The 22,393-nt window shown below is 44.3% G+C and overlaps 1 protein-coding gene across 3 annotated transcripts in view; it reads right to left on the reverse strand.

Moving 5' to 3' along the window:
• Window positions 1-800: 800 nt before the first annotated feature.
• The window catches only part of LOC137433978 (cytoplasmic polyadenylation element-binding protein 1), a 66,995-nt gene continuing 45,402 nt past the window's right edge, over window positions 801-22,393 (reverse strand). For 2 of the 3 annotated variants that reach the window (XM_078785880.1, XM_078785879.1), the window contains exons 7-12: window positions 19,151-19,240; window positions 8,003-8,139; window positions 5,578-5,776; window positions 3,891-3,985; window positions 1,661-1,741; window positions 801-1,054 (exon numbers count right to left, since the gene is read on the reverse strand). In XM_078785880.1, the coding sequence (XP_078642006.1) occupies window positions 947-1,054; window positions 1,661-1,741; window positions 3,891-3,985; window positions 5,578-5,776; window positions 8,003-8,139; window positions 19,151-19,240 (710 nt within the window). In that variant the 3' untranslated portion in view covers window positions 801-946. Of the gene's footprint in view, window positions 1,055-1,660; window positions 1,742-3,890; window positions 3,986-5,577; window positions 5,777-8,002; window positions 8,140-19,135; window positions 19,241-22,393 lie in introns of all 3 variants that reach the window. The other variant, XM_068126525.2, reaches the window with a different exon arrangement.

Genomic DNA, 22,393 nt, shown 5'->3' on the forward strand with positions numbered 1-22,393 from the left:
GGGAGGAAGGAGGAGGAGGGAGAAAGGAGGAGGGCAAAAGGAGGAGGGGAAAGGAGGAGAGGGAAAGGAGGAGGGGGAGAAGAGTAGGGAGAGAGGAGTAGGGAGAGAGGAGTAGGGAGAGAGGAGTAGGGAGAGAGGAGTAGGGAGAGAGGAGTAGGGAGAGAGGAGTAGGGAGAGAGGAGTAGGGAGAGAGGAGTAGGGAGAGAGGAGTAGGGAGAGAGGAGTAGGGAGAAAGGAGTAGGGAGAAAGGAGTAGGGAGAAAGGAGTAGGGAGAAAGGAGTAGGGAGAAAGGAGTAGGGAGAAAGGAGTAGGGAGAAAGGAGTAGGGAGAAAGGAGTAGGGAGAAAGGAGTAGGGAGAAAGGAGTAGGGAGAAAGGAGTAGGGAGAAAGGAGTAGGGAGAAAGGAGTAGGGAGAAAGGAGTAGGGAGAAAGGAGTAGGGAGAAAGGAGTAGGGAGAAAGGAGTAGGGAGAAAGGAGGAGGGAGAAAGGAGGAGGGAGAAAGGAGGAGGGAGAAAGGAGGAGGGAGAAAGGAGGAGGGAGAAAGGAGGAGGGAGAAAGGAGGAGGGAGAAAGGAGGAGGGAGAAAGGAGGAGGGAGAAAGGAGGAGGGAGAAAGGAGGAGGGAGAAAGGAGGAGGGAGAAAAGAGGGAGAAAAGAGGATAGAAAGGAGGGAGAGGTGGTGAGTGGAGGGGAAAATTGGCTTGGGGAGAACGAGAGGGTGAGCAAGAACACAAAAATAAAACAAGGAAATTTTAAAAATGCCTTTTGTGGAATCCTCCATCACAATGCACTTCAGAAAGAAAATACAAAAAAGTCTTAAGAACATCATCCTGGTAGTTGTGAAAATGTGAAGAGTAGAGGGAAAGAAAAGGAGTGTTTGAAGAGGAAGAAGGGTCGCCTTAGGACTTAAGGGGGGAGGAGCTGAGGGTCATGACCAGGTGATGGAGAGCTACAATTCTTGTCCTTTCTGGTTACGCATTAGTGGGCGATGGAAACGGAGGCTCTCAACAGCATGTTGCCAATGCCAGCAGGATTTGCAGAAATACTTGAAGCATATCTGGAAAAGGTTGTGCAAAAAGTTGTGTATGTGGAAACCAGAAAATTGAAATGCATCATGTGCTTGGAGGAAGATACTCGAGATAATTTATCTCAAGTCAAGCAAAGTTTGAGTTCTTCCTGAGCAATGATTATTTACCTCCCCGTCACACACCCAAATAAAATATTGACATATCTCCAACTCCAACAACCTTTCTAATGCTTCTACCCCCATCCCACCCTCCCCCAAAAGGAAAATCCTGGCAAACAGAGAACAAACGACCCACTTCCCCTCCAAAATTCTGAAAACATCTTTATGCCTAACCTTTGGCTTTTCAGGGTCTTCCTACTGGGGCTTCAAAGCATCAATACGAGATTACAAAGAGGCAAATAAACCAATTTGACCCATTTCGACACAAAAGGGAAACTGTGGTGGTTTGCAATACTTCAAAGGCCATGTTTTTATCATTGGTTACATTTAACAGCGCTGCAATTCGCAGGTACTCAAGCACCATTTTGTTCCGATAACTACATGTGTTAAGATTTACAACGTAAAAACCAATCCCAAAACGAAATCTGACAGCAAAACTCGATTGAACGTGCTGCTACATCCACTAAACAAGCTTACCATCTCTCTGCAGAAGAAGGCTCCAGGCTGAGAGCAGCAGAGCTGACAGACAGAGTCTTCCAGATATGGGTCAATCTGAACCTGGACCACAATAAAGTTAAGAATTTAAAACGTTTTGAAATGCAAATTGTTCAATAAAAGCCAAGTGAACATGAAAGAGGAAGTCATTCTTTTTCTTTCTTTTAAATCAGGGGTGAGCACACATCATCAGACTGGAGCTGTAAAATAAATAATGGGAGAAATTATGGAACCAAAGTGAAAAACATAAAAAGGCAAACATGACATTTGTTTGATTGGATAAAAATGAACTGGACCAAAGCAAAATCACATGGTGATAGTTTCCATTCAAGAGTCATCTTGAAATTTCAAAGCACCAGATCAGTATAAGGGCAGAGCTAAAAAGAACAAGCAGTCATTCGTACGAAGCTCAGCAGTACAAGTACAGTAATATCCCGATTTACGTCTCCACCATTTACGTCGTTTTGCAAATACGGTTTCGCCTCATTAATACCACTACCTGATTTGTGTTGGCTCAACCTACACTTGCGTTGCCGACAGCATCCGTCTCTCACATCCATCGCCACGGGATTTGCCTCCACCTACACTGTACACGAATTCCTTTGCGTCGCATATAAAGAAATGTACTTTACTGTAGAGTGGCCAAGAAGAAGCATAAAAGTGTTACCATAGAAGGGAAATTAGATGTTATTTGTCTAATGGATGCTGGTGTACGTGCTGGTGATGTTGCCGGGTTATCAAGTTTGCTTCCGACTACAGTGCATCCCATCTATAAAAATGCCGATGTTCATTGCAAGTTGTAGCCGGTTCCGGGAAAAATACCAAAGGTAAGAAAAATTCAAACTCTAAAATAAGTTCTTTATTTTTATTGAAACACGTCTGGTAATTGTGTTTTATTTTATTTTAATACCTCCACCACCGAAGGTGAAATGAAAGGAGGCTATGTTTACACCCCTGTTTGTCTGTTTCTTTGTCTGCTTCTGTCTGTGAGCAGAATATCTCAAAGTTATGGATGGATTCGGGCAAGCGAAGAAACAGACAGGTGATGAAGCAGACAGACATAGACGAAGAAACCCTTTCATGTGTTATTGAAAATGTATTAGCATACAATGTTGTCATAAAGGAAGTCAGTAGAACGACATTCGGTAGAGCGCATACCTCCACCAGGCTGAACAATTTACGTTTTGTATCCCACTGATGGGCCTGATCTGGATCCGGACCTGCACCAAAATCAAATCGTCTTGCTCTCGTCAGCAAACCAACTCATCCATTTTGTTTCGTCAAAAGTCATCCATAACTTTTTTAACTGGAACGCCACTCAGTAGAGCACATACTCCCGCCGTGGGTGGCCGCTGCTGAGCCCTATCTTCCAATGGTAAAAAATCCTTCAAAACATTCCTGGATCCAGAATAATATCCTGAGCTTCACCAAAAACTAATCAATTCTTCCTTATCCCAAGGGCAATCATCCCACCAACTTTCATCCAAATCCGTTCAGAACTTTTCCAGATATCTTGTTCACAAACACACGGACACACACATGGACGGACACGATCGAATGCATAACTCCCCGGCGGGAGTAAATATCATACTATTGCATGTCTTTTTTGGCCTCATCTTTCAATGTTGAAGGATCACTTAGAAAATTTAAAAAAAAAAATCATATCTGATCCGGATCTTCACCAAAACCGAATAATTCTGTCATCGTCACACACCCGACACCTCCACCAAATTTCGTCTGCATCCGTCCAAAACAGATATTCTGCTCACAGACAGGCAAACTCCGAAACAGACAGACATTGGTGAAAACATAATCTACGCCCACCTTCGGTTAAAAGAGAAGGGTGATACAGAATAAGCAATAAGGACAATACATCGATTTAAATAGAGATGTTTTCAATCCATAAAAATCTTGGACAGGAAGCAAACGGAAACAAGAAAGGGAATGAGAATGTTGAAGGCTTGCATCATAGAGCACACGACTTAGCCAAGGCCGAGACAAACAAGCTCAAATACAATACAAGACAAATAAACAGACAAACAGGAATAGATACATGCACGATATCACAACTGTACCAGGTTATAAAAGACAGATTTGTTCCTTAATTATTATTATTATTTTTTTTTTTAAAGAAAGTCAAAATCAAAATTGTTTTAAACTCAATTTCTGTTGCAAAATTCAGGGGAAGCTTTGAACAGCCACCCAGCCAAACCTTCTTGGTGAACTTTGCAGTTTTTATTTCTACAAATGCAGCCGTAACTGCCTTCATGTAGCTCTTGTGATTTCCAAACGTCACACGACCTGACCCTGCAACACAGCAGCAACAGGAAGAGTCTGTGCCATGTCACGTATAAATTCATGTTAAACAAGTTAATGTAAAAATTGAGATAAATGAGGAAGGGGCCAATGCCAACGGTCAATTTAAGATTTAAAAAAGTCAGGAGACGACGACGGTCCACGAGCGAGCGGTATTCAATGACAAAGGACGGACTATAACCGAAACAGGCCCGGAGAGGCCAGGCCCAGAAATGTCAAAACGAAGGTTACTGACCTTGAAATGATATAAAATAATGTATAATCAGTTATGAGGTTAGTTAGCTACACAATACCGAAAATTCGGTTCGATTCCGACAACTTTGAAACTTTGACCTTTGTGACCTTCAAAGGTCAAAGGTCGAAGATTCTGAAATTTGTTGGAAAACTTGTATTCCATGATGTATGTGATAATATAAGATCATGTACGACATTTCACCCTATCAGGAAGCGAACAATGTAATAAAACCATCAAACATCGACTTCTAAATTTTGTGACCTTGTGACCTTGACCTTGGGGCGAAAATGAAAAATCGAGCTCCATGGGGCTAGACACATGATATTGGCCTAACCAAATACCGAACAACCTGTCAAATTCCACCAACTCCCTCAGAGAATATGTAGCTTGAACTCAATTACCCCCTAAAAAGACATCTTTTTCGGGCGTGGCTCCGCCCACAATGGGCGCAATACGCCCACTCTAGGCAGAACACAACTAGATCATGATATCGACCTCCCACCCAAGTTTCATCAAGATCGGATGATATCATCGGGTAGTTATGCTGCGGACAGACAGACACACACACACAGAGGCGCACACACACACACACACACAGAGGCGCACACACACACACACACACAGAGGCGCACACACACACACACACACACACACACACACACACACACACACACACACACACACACACACACACACACACACACACACACACACGACGAATATAGTGGTCACTGATAACTTGTGAACCAATTAATAAAGAAATGACTCCCATCTTCAAAGCCAGCACTACAGCCTCGGTGTATTCGAGCTTGATTGTTTCGAGTTTAAGAGCAACATTGCACAAGATTGCAGCAATAAGTGTACAAAACGGGGGTTTCATTTGCACCCCTAAAGCATAGACTCACTGGCAGATAAACAAAACGAAAAAAATGTTGCTTTTGCTAAGTGGATGCAGTGCTGAAGGCAAAATGTTATTTTGGTAACAATTTGACCTACATTTTGGATATCACGATTTAAACCGACGACAGCAAACCAATCACGACAATGGATGTGCTTTGCAACAAAAGATTTTAGTTCACTGAAGGACCATCGCTTTTCTTTGTGTTAAATACATGGATTCAAGGGTGCCATCTATACATTACACACTATAATGAAATGGCTCCACACCATCCACTTCACATACCACACATCACTGCTCCCCATTATGGGGTGTTCCCTCCTGGTAGGGCAATTGCAAGGCTCAACCAAACTACGAGCATATATGGTTCATTCAAAAGCTTGCTCACATCACTCCTTAGTTGTTCCACTCTAGCTCTGCACAAATAAAAAGGAAAAACTATATCGGTACCGATTGGGTATCGGTGCTTGTCAGTGTCGATGCCAGCATAAACGACTCCCCCAAAGAGGTCGTTGAGTACAGCAGCGAGTCCCCCTGCTGTTAGCATGCCATGCAGAGCCCCCACAAAAACAGTCCGTCCAGGCTCAAGACGCTCAGAAGGACCACGGACAAAATTGGAGTCTGCCTGGACCCAGGGGATTACTTGCACCTGTGGAAAAATTAAGACATGTCAAGAGTGTAGAGGAGTGGAGGGGGGAAGGGGGGAAGGGGGGAAGGGGGGAAGGGGGGAAGGGGGAAGGGGCGGGGATGGGTTGGGGCAGATAAACCAGACCTCTGTTACATCTAATAGCGTATCCATGCATCCGATTGATTACATCAACCAAAAGGTAATATAATGCATGGGATGTTTTGATACCTGTTAGCCCTTCATTGGAGCAACTGTTTTTGCGATGGCAAAAGGATAATGCCGAAAATGTCTCGAGGCCAACATACTGTCATCGGCTTTTCAGGTTATCAAATCCAGTGTTTATCTTGTCTGCCATTGCAGACCGACACTAGCCTTCAGACTCATATTCTGTTACAGCAAAACGACCAGATGCTGATCACACAAAATCATGTTTTGCAGCAACTGTCAATTAGTGGGGCAATTACAATATTAAGCACTTAGGTTAGATAGTGACATCACTATTTGAGGAGCGACAAAATAAATAAATAATAGTCACAACTAATTTTCTGCAACAGATAGTTTTCTGCCTTTATCTTTTGCACATAAACTGACCGTTGAACATCTGCTACAAGTATTTGACTGGTTGAAATTTGGGATTATCTATTCGTTGAAAAGCACATCCCACAGTTTTTCGGACTGCGGCCATCGTCAGGGTCATTTGTTGTTAAAGAAAATTCGACATATCCAGCCGTATTTGGGTAATACACAACTGGACTCGATCCACAAAAAAACCGAAAAAACAAACAAACATTCTTTGCACCACGCCATGTGACACGGTACATAGAATACACTGATGAAAGGCTCGCGTGCAACCATTACTCCATAATATGCCATGAACTGCAACGCTCAACGCTCAGCAATTGCCTGACATCCTGTCTGCCTGAACTCCATCACATTGTCGAAGTTTGATGAGGAGAGAAAGGAGAGTTACACCACCACCCCACCAAGTTTGTTGAGCAAATTTATTTATCAAAAATATGCATAAATAACCAAGTCATTGGTTTGGTTTTCTTCCAGATCAAGGTGCTTTGATGGTCAGGGTTGGCTTTGCCAGTCTTCCAGCAATCTACAGCATCCCTTGTGGTACACATGAGGATGACAAGGACAGTCTAGACCACTCTACAGGAAGGACCCATCTGACAGGCAACTATTAACTTCCTTGGAACTCACCTCTGAAACCAATACATGTGACATTCCCACTGATAATGTCCCATGCTTTGTGGTAGGACAGTGTATGTGGCGATAAACAATGTACAAAGGAAACCAGAGCTGGAACATAGTAATGCACATTCACCATGTCAAATGATTGGTGGCTTGGTGGTGCAGGACAATGGATTAAATGTATTTTATTTGTTTGCGCACCTATGGATTTTAATATACGTGCACAAGCAGATACCGGTCTTATTAAATACAGCACGCCAGCACAGTATTGCTATGAGAATTTATTTGGGGAAAGTCAATATTGATGTATACAAAATTAGTCGATTCTTTTGGGGAACATGACTGGTGTTGGCTCAACAGTTAAGGAGGCTGGCTTACGATATTAGGGTCTTGAGTTTAAGCCCTTATCGTTCCAATGAAATGACACCAGGTGGGTTAGCTTAGGCTGTCATCCTTCTGAGATCGGCAAAACGAGTACCAGTTAATTGATAACAGGCACTGCATCAGTGGCACAGATGCACTTCCAGCAATAATGCAACCAGCAGCCATAGGCTGCGGACAAAACATTTGGGGAACGTCACATATCTGGGCCTGTGGATTGTACAGACCAACACCTTTTATGACGAACTCAAGCAAAAATGTGGGGGAGAATGGGGGGGGGGGGGGGGAAGGGAGGGGGTAGAGGGGGGATGTTATCAATCGGTATGTTTTTATCAAGTGTGCATGTTATCATACACAGCCAATCATACAATCGCTATGTTTCTCCCCCTCCACCACATCGAATCAATCCTCCCTCGTTCCCTACCCATAGTGATTGGGACGAGATTCCATACAATTTGACAAATTCAAAACCAACGCTCTGCTAAACTGCAAGCTCAAATTCCAATTAATGGTCCAAATCGTGTTATACAGTGTTCAAAATATAAAATTCATTTGACATTAAGCAGTTGCTCGACCATAGACTGGACTGACATCTGCAGACAGACAGACACACAGAGTGAACCAATTGCTTAACCCCACTTTGCCCTTCGGGGTAAATATGCATACCTCTTTAGAACGCATACGACGGCTGGACACAGTATAGAAATAATCCGCAGAGCCATCACCGCCAGCAAGATCGTGTGTGCAAGCTTGTAGTAATGCTCGTACACCCGTTTCAGACTCAAACAGCAAATACACATATCCTACACACACCACACAAAAGGATTACAACACAAACTTTGTCCATATGCGCCATTAACCACCCCACACCACGTACACACTCTATGATACAAAAAGCGATTCATTTTATACATTACAAATAAGGTAATAACCATTAGCAGACCTGTGTGCCATCGTTTATCTTGTGCAACAGGTATCAGAGGACAAGTCTTTTTTGATACAAAGTTAACTCGTGAGCCAACACATAAAACATACAATGAAGGGAGAGGAGAGAGACGAGAGGAGAGAGACGAGAGACGAGAGAGACGAGAGAGACGAGAGAGACGAGAGAGACGAGAGAGACGAGAGAGACGAGAGAGACGAGAGAGACGAGAGAGACGAGAGAGACGAGAGAGACGAGAGAGACGAGAGAGACGAGAGAGACGAGAGAGACGAGAGAGACGAGAGAGACGAGAGAGACGAGAGAGAGAGAGAGAGAGAGAGAGAGAGAGAGAGAGAGGAGAGAGAAGCACAACAGCAGAGAACAGGGACATCAGGAGATCTGTGGAAGGGAGAGGGCTGGGGTGAGGTACATGGGATGAACAACAAGATGGGCATGACAGGGAATTTCAGGAAAGAAAATGAAATTGGAAAGAGGTAGACTTGGGGTGGATTAACAGGGGTAGAAAATATCAAGATTTTGGATGGGGGAAACTATGACATAGTGGTCAACAGCTGTTTCAAAGCCATGGAGGGAGGACTGGGATTAAAGAGTGTGTGGGAGTTTGTTCCAGAAAAAGGGGGAGGGGGGAAGAGGAATGAAAGAGTGAAGGTGAGCAGAGAGTCTGCATTTTGGCAGTTTCACCAGAAGAGGGTTGCAGGCAGATCTTGTGCATTCTGCAGTAATATTTGGGGGACAGAGCACATACAGAGCAGGGGAAGCAAGGCTGGAAAGGAGTCGGTAGAAGACAGAAAGACCACCAACCGGCCTGCGGTGAGTGAAAAGCCCTCAGAATCAGCTTCATCACAGGAGATACCAATGATTCTAAAAGCGTTGTTACTCCAGCCAGGGAGTAATGCATTCACTCGTGTGTGTGTGTGTGTGTGTGTGTGTGTGTGTGTGTGTGTGTGTGTGTGTGTGTGTGTGTGTTCGTGAACAAGATATCTGGAAAAGTTCTGAACGGATTTGGATGAAAGTTGGTGGGATGATTGCCCTTGGGATAAGGAAGAATTGATTAGTTTTTGGTGAAACTCAGGATATTATTCCGGATCCAGGAATTTTTTGAAGGATTGTTTACCATTGGAAGATAGGGCTCATTTTTTTTTTAACATTATCTTCTATATTTAACATTGTGATATGAAAATAGTTTTCATATTTGTTGTAAATGTAGTTTAAACTCGTGGTTATGCGTTAGAGCGGTGTATTTTTTTTAGCATCGTCGTCTTTAATGTTCATTTTTTTTCTCTTATAAAGACATATTCTGACATTTTTTTTTTTTGTATACAGAATCGAGGCTCGTGAAAGAGCTAACATTTATCACACAAACAAATCAAACAAACAAAATATACCCTGCAAAAAAAGAAACGCAAAAGTGATTTTAGATGTATATTTTATATATCATATAAATAATCAACAGATGGTAATCGATTGTTCATAATTGGCACACATCATTCTCATTGACCCAGGTTCCTTATGACACATGGAACAGTAGATTTTCAAGGTGAAGGTCATCTGTGCTCAATATCTTGTATGGCCACCATTAGATTCCAAAACTGACTGGCATTGTCGTCCCATGGCAGCAATCAGATCCCGAATTGTGGCCTGGTGAATGTTCACCCACTCTGCCTGCAGTGCTTGTGCCAACTGTCGGAGGTTCTGTGGTTGTTGCTGACGTGCTCGCAGTCGTTGATCCAGTGCATCCCATAAATGTTCGATTGGGTTTAAATCTGGAGACCTGGAGGGCCATGGCAGGACCTGGATGTTGCGATTCCTCAAAAAGGCTGTTGTCAGTCTTGCCGTGTGAGGTCGGGCGTTGTCTTGTTGGAAAATGACGTTCGCTTGTTGCATAATGGGAAGGACGTGTGGTCGAAGAATCTCATCCGTGAGTCGTGTCATGTTTTCGCTGTTCACTTGCAGTAAGATTGTGATGGCATGCAAATGAAAACCCAACGTTTTTATAGCCCCACAAGTGATGTTGCACGTGCATGTCATGTTGGTGTGTTTCGGCACCAGGCTCTCAAGTGGTTGTGTTTTTGCGATTGTTCCATATTTTCGCCAAATTTCTGCAGTGCCTCATTCTTTCCACACCAATCCATCCCAATCCATGCAGAAATGACCAATTCATTTTTGGTATTAATTTTGTATGGATATCGGCAACACTCTGTCAGATATTTACGATTTTACTACTTTTCCGTTTCTTTTTTTGCAGGGTATATATAAAAAGAGGGAGCGGTAGACAAGATGGGGAGAGAAGAGGAAGCACACAAACAACATTTGAGAGCAGGGACATCGGGAGATGTTTTGGGAGGGAGAGGGCCTGGGAGGAGGCAGGATAGGTATAAAACGCAAGGACACCAAGGACTTCCAGGAAAGAAGTCAAAAGTCACCTCAAAAAAGTGGATTTGGGATGAAATTAGCGGGGGTAGAAGAGATCAAGGTTTTGGATGGGGGAAGATAAGAGATGGTGGTGAACAGCTGTTTTAAAGACCTGGAGGGAGGAGTGGGATTGAAGAGAGTGAGGGAGTTTGTTCCAGAGGCGGGAGAAAAGAGGAATGAAGGAGTGAAGGTGAGCAGAGAGTCTTGATTTTGGCAGTTTAACTATGAGAGGGTTGCTGGCAGATCTTGTGCGACCTGTAGGAATATTTGGGGGACAGAGCTCAGAGAGAGCTGGGGGGGCAAGGCCAGAGAGGAGTCGGTAGAAAACGGAAAGACCACCAACCTGCCTGCGGTGAGTGAGTGAAAGGCCCTCGGAGTTAGCTTCATCGAGGGAGATTCCAATGATTCTGAACGCTTTGGTTTCAACAACGTGAAGACGAGCTAGGTGTGAGGCAGGAGCACCAGACCAGAGGGGAGAGCAGTATTCCATTGAGCTGCGGATGAAAGCCTTGTATGTGGTGAGGAGCTCAGGCATGCCAAGGAAGGACTTCGCACGGCGGAGGATGCCCAGTCGGCGACTGGCTTTGGAGGCCAGATTTGAAAAGTGGTTTTCCCAGGAAAGGTCATGGCAGATAGTGAGACCCAAAAGCTTGAGTCACAGAACTTCTTGGAGAGGATTATTCAGAAAGTGGATGGGAGGGTTGTCCAGTCGGTCTTTTCGGAGAGACATCGTAAGTGTGTGAGATTTGTCAGGATTGAAAGACATGTTACACTTGTTTGCCCAGTCTGATTTTGTCCAGGTCTGCAGAGAGTGAGGAGGCTGCAGACTGCCGATATGAGGGATGAGGAATGGAGCGGCAGAGAGTAGAGTCATCAGCAAAGAGATAGAGAGGATTTTCAAGAGAGTCAGAGAGATCATTGATGAAGACCAGAAAAAGCACAGGGCCCAAAACACTGCCTTGGGGAACTCCAGCCTGAACAGGAAGAGGAGATGAGAGAAACCCATTCAGGGCCACACGTTGACTACGACTAGAGAGGAAGTCTGCCAGCCATGCGTGGAGATTTCCATGGATACCAAAGGAGGAGAGTTTGGTGAGCAGAGAGGGGTGCCAGACCGTATCGAAGGCACGTGATATGTCAAGGGAGACAGCTCTAATTTCCTGTTTGGCATTGAGGACCTCCCATCCATTGTTGAGAAAGCAGAAGCAGCATGTCCAGAGTAGAGTGACCTGGTCTGAAACCAAATTGATGATCAGAGATCAAGCCATTGGAGAAGAGGAAAGATTTCATATCCAAAGCAATGATGGATTCCATGACTTTGCTGATAATTGGGAGAAGGCTGATTGGTCTGTAGTTGCTAGGATCTGTTTTTGCACCTTTCTTGTGCAAAGCGGTGATGTTTTAAAACCACCAAAGTGTGTATTAGGTTTCCCCATTTCATAAAATGTATCGTTTGATACGTATAATGCTTTAAAACTGTTTTTTTTTCTTTTTTCTTTTTTTTTTAAACCTCTGAAGAGATATCAACATTTAGCTCAGCAAATGTCATTCGCGGTGTCAGTATTTGATGAACTTATAAAGACTTAGTTCCAGATTTGTCAATGGCTGAGGTATATTAACAAACGAATAAAACAGATTTGGCAAAAATTCTAACTTTTTTTTTTAAAAGATCGCATATTCACCCAGGGATGTGAGAGGCTGAAGAAGAAGATACCTCGCATGGGCTTCCCAGACCAAATAAATAATTCTGGTTCTGGCTCTGCGATTTTCAGGTTTATTACTCCCGCGAGGGAATAACGCATTCGATCGTGTCCGTCCGTGTGTGTGTGTGTGTGTGTGTGTGTGTGTGTGTGTGTGTGTTTCGTATGTTCGTGAACAAGATATCTGGAAAAGTTCTGAACAGATTTGGATGAAAGTTGGTGGGATGATTGCCCTTGGGATAAGGAAGAATTTAGTTTTTGGTGAAGCTCAGGATATTATTCCGGATCCAGGAATGTTTTTTGGAAAAAAATTTTGGAAAGATTTTTTTCTGTTTTACTGCATTAAAGCTTTTATTCTTATTCTTAAATGATGTTTTTCTCCTCCAATTCCGAGCTATATCAAAATTAATTATCTGAGTTAGGGCTTAATTTCTTTTTCATTTATTGTTTTGGGGAGAGGGGATGTCAAACAAAACGTATTATTCCAACTAAACCCACGGCGGGAGTATGCGCTCTACTGAGTGGCGATATAGTTTTCTACAGCGTGAAGCCGAGCTAAGTGTGAGGCAGGTGCACCAGCCCAGTGGGGAGAGGAGTATTCCATTGAGCTGTGGATGGAAGCTTTGTATGTGGTGAGGAGCTCAGGTGTGCCAAGGAAGGACTTCGCACGATGGAGGATGCCAAGTTGGCAACTGGCTTTGGAGGCCAGATTGGAAATGTGGTTTTCCCAGGAAAGATTATGGCAGATAGTAAGACCCAAAACCTTGAGACAGAACTTTTTTGAGATGATTGTTGAGAAAGTAGATGGGAGGGTTGACCAGACTGTCTTTACGGAGAGACATAGTGTGAGTGCGAGAGTGAGAGTGAGATTGAGATTTGTCAGGATTGAAAAACACGTTCCACGTGCTTGAACAGTTTGTGATTTTATCCAGGTCTGCAGAGAGTGAAGAGGCTGCATACTGCCAATCTGAGGGTTGAGATATAGAGTGGCAGAGTGAAGTCATCAGCAAAGAGATACAGGATTTTCCAGCAAGTCAGAGAGATCATTGATGAAGACCAGAAAAAGCACAGGGCCCAGAACACTGTCTTGAGAAACTTCAGCCTGAACAGGAAGGGCAGATGAGAAAAACCATTCAGGGCCACACACTGATTATGACTAGAGAGGAGGTCCGCCAGCCATGCGTGGAGGTTTCCATGGATACCATAAGAGTTTGGCGAGCAAGGCAGGGTGCCAGACAGTATTGAAGGCACGAGATGGTTCTGATTTCCTGTTTGGCATTGAGTACCTCCATCCATTGTGGAGACAGCAGAAGCAGCATGTCCAGAATAGAGTGGCCTGGTCTGAATCCAAATTTATGATCCGAGAGCAAGCTATTGGAGAAGAGGAAGGATTTAATTTCAGAAGCGATGATGGATTCCATGACCTTGCTGATGATTGGGAGCAGGCCGATAGGTCTGTAGTTGCAAGGATCTGTTTTTGCACATTTTTTGTGTAAATTTCGACTAATGTTGGCTGATTTCCAAGCAGGTGGCAGATGACCTTGAGTAAAAGAGGGTGAAGAGAACATAGAGAGGGTGAGATAGAGCGGCAGAACAGGATTTTAGGATCTGTGGGCTGATGCCGTCTGATCCAGTTGCAGAATCAGAGTCGAGTTTTGACAGAAACTTCTCCACCTTGTCAGGAGGACAGAGTCCAGGAGCAGCTGGGTTCGACTGGGTAAGGTGGGTACAGAGAGCGAAGGGTTTGAACTGCTCAAGTCTTACAAAACATGAGGTTAAAAACAGCAGGAAAAAAACCAAACCAAAAAACAAACGCAGGGTTCAATCTCATACAATGGTAAAATGGCAAGGGTGTCGTATTTCTTGTTGGAAATAGGTAATCTTATTGCAAAATTCATAGCTCCATCAAATTTTATGCAACAGTAGAAGTGATATCAAAGATACAAAGTACTTTTTTTTCTTTCTTTTCCAACCCGTCAAAATATCTGCTGCAATCGTCACTTGCTTTGTTGCAGTGACGGATCCTGTATCACCTTCCCCAACAGTGATTAATCAATGTTCTATCATTTGCACTTCATCATAAATTTCATTTGTAAACAATAGTAGAATGTTGCACCATTCAATTTTGCTTCCCAAAACTTGCGAATTTGCTAGTCAGCATGTTGCAGGTTGCATGTATGAAACCATTTTACCCCAAACTGCTACGAGGACACTTACGATTCAAATCAGGGATGAAGTCCAAGGATACGGAAACCGAGGACTGTCCCAACAAGGTGAAACGGTGAAAAGTCAATATCCCAAGGGGAGTGACTGACAACCAAGCAGTGCCGCCATGACTAATTAAAATTTTCTAAAGTTGGTTACTTACACCTTCACACAACTCCAAGTTAAATAACTCCTTCCATATCCATGCCAGCTTGCATTTTGATCGTCGGTTAAATAGCAAATTTATAATTATTTAAGAAAATAAAAAAGTCAAAATCAAATTTCCAATAAAATACACAGGACTAGGGTTACAGACTCACTAAAATATTGCTCAAAAAAAGGGAATTAGCTAATTACAATGTTAGATTACCATGTCCCGTAATACCCCATTAGCGGTGCCAGGATGGTTTGTGCAAAAATACCTTCGTCCCGCAACTGGCTCGTGCTGCTTCTTCCTCATTCGGGTATATAATTTCCGCACCTCGTGATCAGGCGTAATGGCAGCCAAAAAGGCAGAGCATGGTGTCTTTTTAGAACCCAAAATAATGCTTACAGTTGGGTTATCCATGTCTAGGAGGTTGGTGGCAGGATTTTGCACTCCAGCCACCGTAAAGCACTTCATTCCGCAACATACACAAAAAACAAACAAATGAAACTAAGAAATACCCACTCTATGGGAGTAGCTCCTGTGCAGCTGCCCTGCAGATGATGGGGCTGAGGCAAAGCCTTTGGGACCCCAATTCTTTGATAATAGGAGGAAAACCATAGAAATCCCTACCGAGTCAGATTGTGGTGGTGTGTGTCAGGGTGGTGTTGAGGTGTCATCCACCTGATGGTAGTCTCCTCAAGGTTAACCTGAAGAGTCCCTTTGGGTAGGTACCTAAAATGTTCTCAGTCTAAGAGAGGATGATCACCTGTTTCTGCTGTCATCTGAGCTCCAGCGTTTGAACATCAGTATTGCAGCACTTTGAGGTTTGGAGAACAAATAGTGGTGAGATCATGGTGGGTAGTTACACCTACTACTGGTCTGGTCGCTCTGATGGTTAACATGCCCAGGCAGTTGCCGTGGTTGTGTACAATAAGCCAGCTACTATGACAATTGAGGTAACACTCGTCAACGAGCATATTAGAGACTGAGGATTCCGTCACTCTCTGGGTGTCATTTCCCTGGCCTCGGTTGGTATATGCCCTGACTGAGGCGAGAGATCACACCGAGAAGGAGGCATTCTATGCCGCACTTGAGTCCATGGTTGGTCAGTGCACCAGGCAAGATACTTCAAGTCTTGAGAGATTGCAATGCATCGATTGGCACTGATAGGGATGGTTTTGACAAATGTTGGTTCCCATGGGTCTGGAAACAAGAACCAGAACAGCACCAAGTTCCTTGACTTCACAAGATGTCGTGAACTTAGGGCGGCTGGTTCATGGTTTCAGCACCCATAGCCACATCGCTGATATTGCACCACTGGTGGTGTGGCAAAAGCGAATGACCATGTTTTCGATGGTTGTTAAAGGTTGTTCCAGAACTTCAGGGTCTACTGGAGTGCTCAGTTCCTCAAAACCAACCAGACCTGTAGCAACTCTGAAGCTGCAGCTCAAATCCAAAAGAATTGTATAATCCCAGCCTAGGCTGGATGTCAGCAAGCTTAAGGCTGAAAGGGTAACTGAGAAGTTTGTGAACAGGTTGTGTGGGGGTCTAGGGGATCCTGAAAAGTTGTGGAATACCTTCAAAACTACAATCCCTGGTGTTGCAGGTGGGTGCCCTGGAACCCACCATGAGACGGAGAGGACCTTTGCCTCCAAAAGGACACTGGATACCATTGATCCGCGTCGCAGGGCCAGGATTGATGGCAGAACTGAGCTGTTTTGGGAGCTGGGGCATAAAATTGCACATTTGCTGAGGGTTGACAAGGAGACCTATGTACGAGGAGTCTGTCAAAGGATAGAGCATTACCTGTGGCCAAGTGATTTGCATCCTGTTTAGAGGAATCCGTGCATCACGTTCCCCAAGCCTGCCCCTCAGTGTACTGCAGTTAGAGCAGAGGGTGGTGAGTTCTTGACAGAGGAGTCTGAAGTGAAGGCCCGCTGGGCCAGGCTGACCAGGCCAATATACCAGGCTGACCCACCAGCTGTTGAATTGGATGGCAGAGGTGTTACAATCCCTATTGCTGACCCTCCAATCAACTGTAAACTGTCTTTGTGGAAACAGGCTGCAGTGAACTAGTTGAAAGGGGGGCAAAACTCAAAGGATTTGTGTAATCCAAGCTGAGCTTCTCAAGGCTGGTGGAAAAGCTGCACACATGTTGCATGCACTTCTGTGCTCTGTTTTGAGCATAGGCATCATCCCAACTGACTGCAAGAGGGGCTTTGCTGTCCCTCTATCAAAAGGGAAGGGTAATCACCAGGACTGCAACAACTACCGAGGGGTGACGTTGCTTTTAATGCCAGGCACGGTCTTAGCTCAGATAATTATTGATTAGCTTCGCCACCATCAGCTTGAGCACCAGTGGCCAGAGCAGTCAGGCTTCACACCAAAGAGGTCAACGATTGACCATATCCTTGCTCTTCGGGTCCTCACCGAACGCAGGCGAGAGCTACTATACTTTAGTACTGAGAATGCTGTGAGGTATATGGCTGCTCTATCTCTGACTTATTTCCAGTTGTTACTGGAGTACGTCAGGGGTGCGTACTGGCCCCCACACTTTCCAGCCCTTGCATGAACTGGATTCTGGGGAGGATATTGGAGAGATCAAGCTGTGGTGCATCATTTATGAATATCAATATCTCTGACCTTGATTTCACAGATGATGCAGTCATCTTTGCAGAGACTCTGGATATCCTTATGGGGGCCTTCAAGGCACTGGATGAGCAGTCAGCCACTGGGATTATGGGTGTCCTGGTTCAAGACTAAAATCCAGGCTTTCAATGACATATCGGATGCTGCTTTCTTGTCTGTGGCAAGGATGTTGAGGTCACAGATTAAAATACCTTGGCAGTGATATTAATGTCTCTGCAGGTTGTGAGCCAGAGGTAGATAGACATCTGGGTCAGGCCTGAAGAGTCATGGATTCACTGGACCATAGTGTGTGGTGCTGTCAGTACCCAAGCAGGAGGACGAAAGTCTGAGTCCAAGTCCTTAGTGCTTACAGTCTTGCCCTTCAGATGTGAGACTTGGATTCTGACCAATGTTCTGAGACAAAGACAACTCCTTCGGTACCACATCTCAGAGAAGCATCGCTGGTCAAAATGTGTTAGCGAGCGTTTGCCGAGAGACTCATGAGATCTGTTACTTGTATGGTTCGTGAGCGTCAGCTGTATGGACAATGTGGCTCGTTTTCTTGACGCTGATCCTTCTCATCAGATTATCTCAGCGACGGAGCCTCACGAGTGGCGGGGATCAAGAGGTCGACCATGTGCTTCGCGATTGCAGTAGGTTGATCAGCATCTCGAGGAGTTTATCGACCGACTATTGGGAAATTTAGGAGTAATATACAATTAATATACAAAAGTGACCAATTTAGGATGTGTTCTTCAACAGATTCAGAATGATGACAAAGTATCTATCTCGATATTTCATAATGCTGCGAGTTGTCGCTTTCGACGAATCTCTTCCCAAAGTTGGCGTGCTCACCAAGCATTTGTTTTGTCTGTTGTGTGATAGCTGTATACTGTATCGGTAAAATGGGTGGTGACCAGGTGAGCTCGTGCCAATAAAAAGCCTAGTGCTCGTGAAGGGAAAAACCTGCAGAGAAGCGACTAAAGGGATGGAGGTGTTCGCTATCCCTCTCCCACTCTCGATTCCTATGAGCATCATTGGCTGCAGGTGCAGTAAATGCAAACATGAAGTTTGATGCACATAGGCAGAGCAGACTGGCCATGGTCGTCAATATTACAACTGCCCTTGATGTTCAAAGTGGACATAACTGTCTGCAGATGCTGCGAAGTGATCCCTAAATTTGTGCTACCACTCACTTTCATGAGCACATTTATCCACGATGTAGTGCTGCCCAGGCTGACCTACAGGTGTGGTTTGATATCTGAGTGTCCTCATAGCCTTCGCCGAAAGAGGCTTCCCCCACAATGCAGTGGGGATCCATTACCCTGGACAAGGGGCCAATACCAGGTACTATCAAGCCAGAGCCAGCTGAGCTTGGGACTCAGAGAGCAGGGACGTCACTTCCCGAGGTAGCTGAAAAGCAGCTACCCCACTACCCATAGACAGACATTTCATACCAATAGGAACAATACATCAGCCATTTAAAATAATGAAAATAAAGAGCACATTAAAAACAACACAAAGCATTAAAAAGTGCATTAAGACATGACAGAAAGTAAACACCCGTGCCTTACATTTGGCTCACACCTCAAGATCCAACACAAGCACAATGTACACCTCAAAATAAACATTCTACCCCATACTCAAAGTGCAGGAAATTAATCTTCAAAAGTGAAAACCACTACCCCACTAGGAGTGCAGGAATTATCACCACACCAACATACAATATACATAATACATTACCCTGGGTTTGCTCCCATTACCTTTAGGCACCATACCTTTCGGTGGGAACCGTGGGTGCTTGCCCTCCTTACCAGGCCATTCCACTGATACTGGGCCAAAAGCACGAAATGCACCCAGCAGGCCAGCTAAACAGAAAAATACAAGAAAAGTGATGAAATGATGAAGGCGAATTACTGCAAAATAGCTGCACCCAGATTAACTTCGAGTAGTCTAAAAAAAAAACCAAAAAAAAAAACCACCTTTAGAGGCCATTTTTCCCCGCAAAGTGGGGGTTGGCCTTTTTCGGGCACCGTGGTTGTTGTTGTTGTTTTTGTTGGTCCCCTTTTTGAAGCAATGTTTTACGGCCGGATGCCCTTCCTGCCGCCAACCCTGTTTGTCGCCTTTTACGACAAACAGGGAATTACCAGTGAACTGGTACTCAAATTAGCCGACCTCAGAAGGATGACAGGCTGAGTCAACCCCCCTGGCGTTAATTCAGCGATCGACCGGGATTCGAACCCAGGATCCTAGGATCCTAGGATCCTAAGCTGGCACCCTAGCCGCTAAGCCAACACCAGGGATTTCGAGTAGTCTAAAGATGAAAAAAAATCACAAGGTAGCAAGTCTGGATTGTTTTGAGGGATCATTTAAAATTTCCAAGCTTCTCCATCACAAATATTTTTAACGAGACCCCTCTGTTGCACAGCATATGTGACGATTCTCTCGACATCCGTTTTACATAATTATCCCACCAGTATAGACATTACTTACTGTACAACTTGCTCAGGGTAGACAATGTCACTACGCAAAATTTAGACAACTACTATTTTTACATCTTCTACAATAAAATGGTCCATTGCAACTCATGAACTATTCAATAAAGGACAGATAAATGGCGTAAAATAACCCATGTGTTTTGGTGAAGCTACTCAAGTTTGTGGCCAGCATGAGAGCAATTAACATACAAATGTGGGCAAGACTTGCCGATCTCTCATTTCCAATAAATACACATATAATTGGTGTCAAGAGTTTTTATTTTGGTGCACGAATGGGCGATTCATCAGGGCCACACACAAAGTGGATCGAAAGGCCAAAGGAAAAAGTGAATTTATATTGTTATGACAAGTCATTGTTATTCCATTTAAATAAGAAAACATTGTTGTTGCTATGGGTCATCTGTTGCCTGGTACAAACCCCAGCTGGTTCGGCAATCTCCTCCGATACTGGGCGGATGGGACCAGCAAGTCAGCCAATGCGTTACGTTTATTGGTACCACGAGCCTCATCCCTAGTTAACGGCTGAGCGAGCCGAGAAGATGCGTAGTACGGTCTGGACGTATGTTGTTAATTACTGTTACCAATTAGTCCAAGGGTCCGCAAAATGAAGAATGTGGCCCACATCGAGACTGCAGGCATTGTCAGTCCAGACTAATACATTGGCTTAAAAATAATTAAAAATAAACTTATATCATATAATATAATATTATATTATATTATAATATAATTAGAATATTATATATAATACAACAACAACAACAACAACAACAACAACAACAACATGCATTTTAAGGCCATTTTCCCTGCTAGAGCGGGGATTAGCCTTGCGGTCCCCATGACAATCTTCTCCATCTTGCCCTATTTTCTGCATCTCTCCTTGTTAACCCCCTTGCCCACATTTCTTCTTCCACCATCTTTAGCCAAGTCTTTCTCGGTCTTCCCAGTCCTCTACTTCCTTCTACATTCATTTCCATCACTCTTCTCAACCAGTCACTTTCATCCTTCCTCAACACATGACCAAACCATCTCAACCTGTTCCTCTTCACAGCATCAATCACGGGCTCTATTCCCATCATTTTTCGCAATTCATCATTTGTCTTCCTCTCAACGATACTCCGCACATCCATCGAACCATTCGCATTTCCACCCTTTCCAACCTTTGTTGCTGCTCTACGTTCATTACCCATGTCTCGCTCCCATAAATCATAACACTTCTCACACATTGCAGCATACACCTTTCCCTTCAGCTTCAACGACACCCCTCGTCAACAGCACGCCACTCAGTTCCCGAAACTTCTTCCATGCACATCTCACTCTAGCAACCGTTGCCGAGTCTGATCCACCTTCTCCATTCAGCATGTCTCCGAGGTAGCAAAATGTTTTCACACCTTCCAGCTTCACGCCGTCTCCAAGATCCAACTCAACATTTCCTCCATCTGCAGCTCCCTCTGTGCACACCTTACATTTGAAAGTAGCTGCCACACTGGTTAATGACCCTCTCAGACCACTACATTTTTGATGAACCCACTCAGCGCACATTGTACATTGAATGGAGTTCACTTTGACACCCTTCCTGCACACAGCACATGGCAACTTCCCAGTTCTTTCCACCTCACCACATGCTTTACCACTTGCCTTCACCTTCGTCTTTCCGATATTTACCTTCAGACCTTTTGTCTCCTTACATTCCTTCCACTTATCTTTTCCTTCAGCCCATCCATACTTTCCGCAATCAACACCAGATCATCTGCATACAACAACTCCCACGGTAAAACCTCCTTTATGTTCTGTGCCAGCACCTCCATCACAGCTACAAATAGTAGTTGACTTAGTACGGACACCTGATGCACTCCCACCTTCACCTCAAACTCACCACTGTTCCCATCCTTCGTCCTTACAGCTGTGCGTGCTCTTTTGTACATTGCCATCACTACTCTGATCAACCATTCCTCCACTCCGAACTTCCTCATTGCCCATGTCAATACTTTGCGTGGAACCCTATCGAATGCTTTCTCCAGATCAACAAACCCAAGAAACAACTTCTTCCTCTTCTGCATGTACTTCTCCTGCAACTGCCTCACAATAAAAAGCGCGTCTGTCATTCCTCTTCCTGGCATAAACCCAAACTGCATTTCGTCGATCTTCACTTTCTTCCTTATCCTCCTCTCCAACACCCTTTCCAATACCTTCATTCCATGCTCCAATAACTTTATCGCTCGGTACGAGCCACACTCTCGAGGGTCACCTTTCCCCTTGTATAGAAGGACAAGGGTACTCAGTTCCCAATCCACTGGAATGCGGCCTTCTTTCACCACCAGATTACAGATCTCTGTCATTCTCTTCACACCCCAACTTCCTGCTGCCTTCAACATATCTCCCACAACTGCCGTCGGCCCTCCCGCTTTTCTAATCTTCATTGCTTTTATCGCTTCCTCAACTTCCTTCTCAGTTATCTTCTCTGCCGGTCCTAAAACTGGGTTACTCTCTATGTTACCATCCCATTCATTCTCCTCTGTATTCAAC

Source organism: Myxine glutinosa, chromosome 10, assembly GCF_964187855.1.
Source record: "Myxine glutinosa chromosome 10, kmMyxGlut1.1, whole genome shotgun sequence".
In the NCBI taxonomy this organism is placed as follows: domain Eukaryota; kingdom Metazoa; phylum Chordata; class Myxini; order Myxiniformes; family Myxinidae; genus Myxine; species Myxine glutinosa.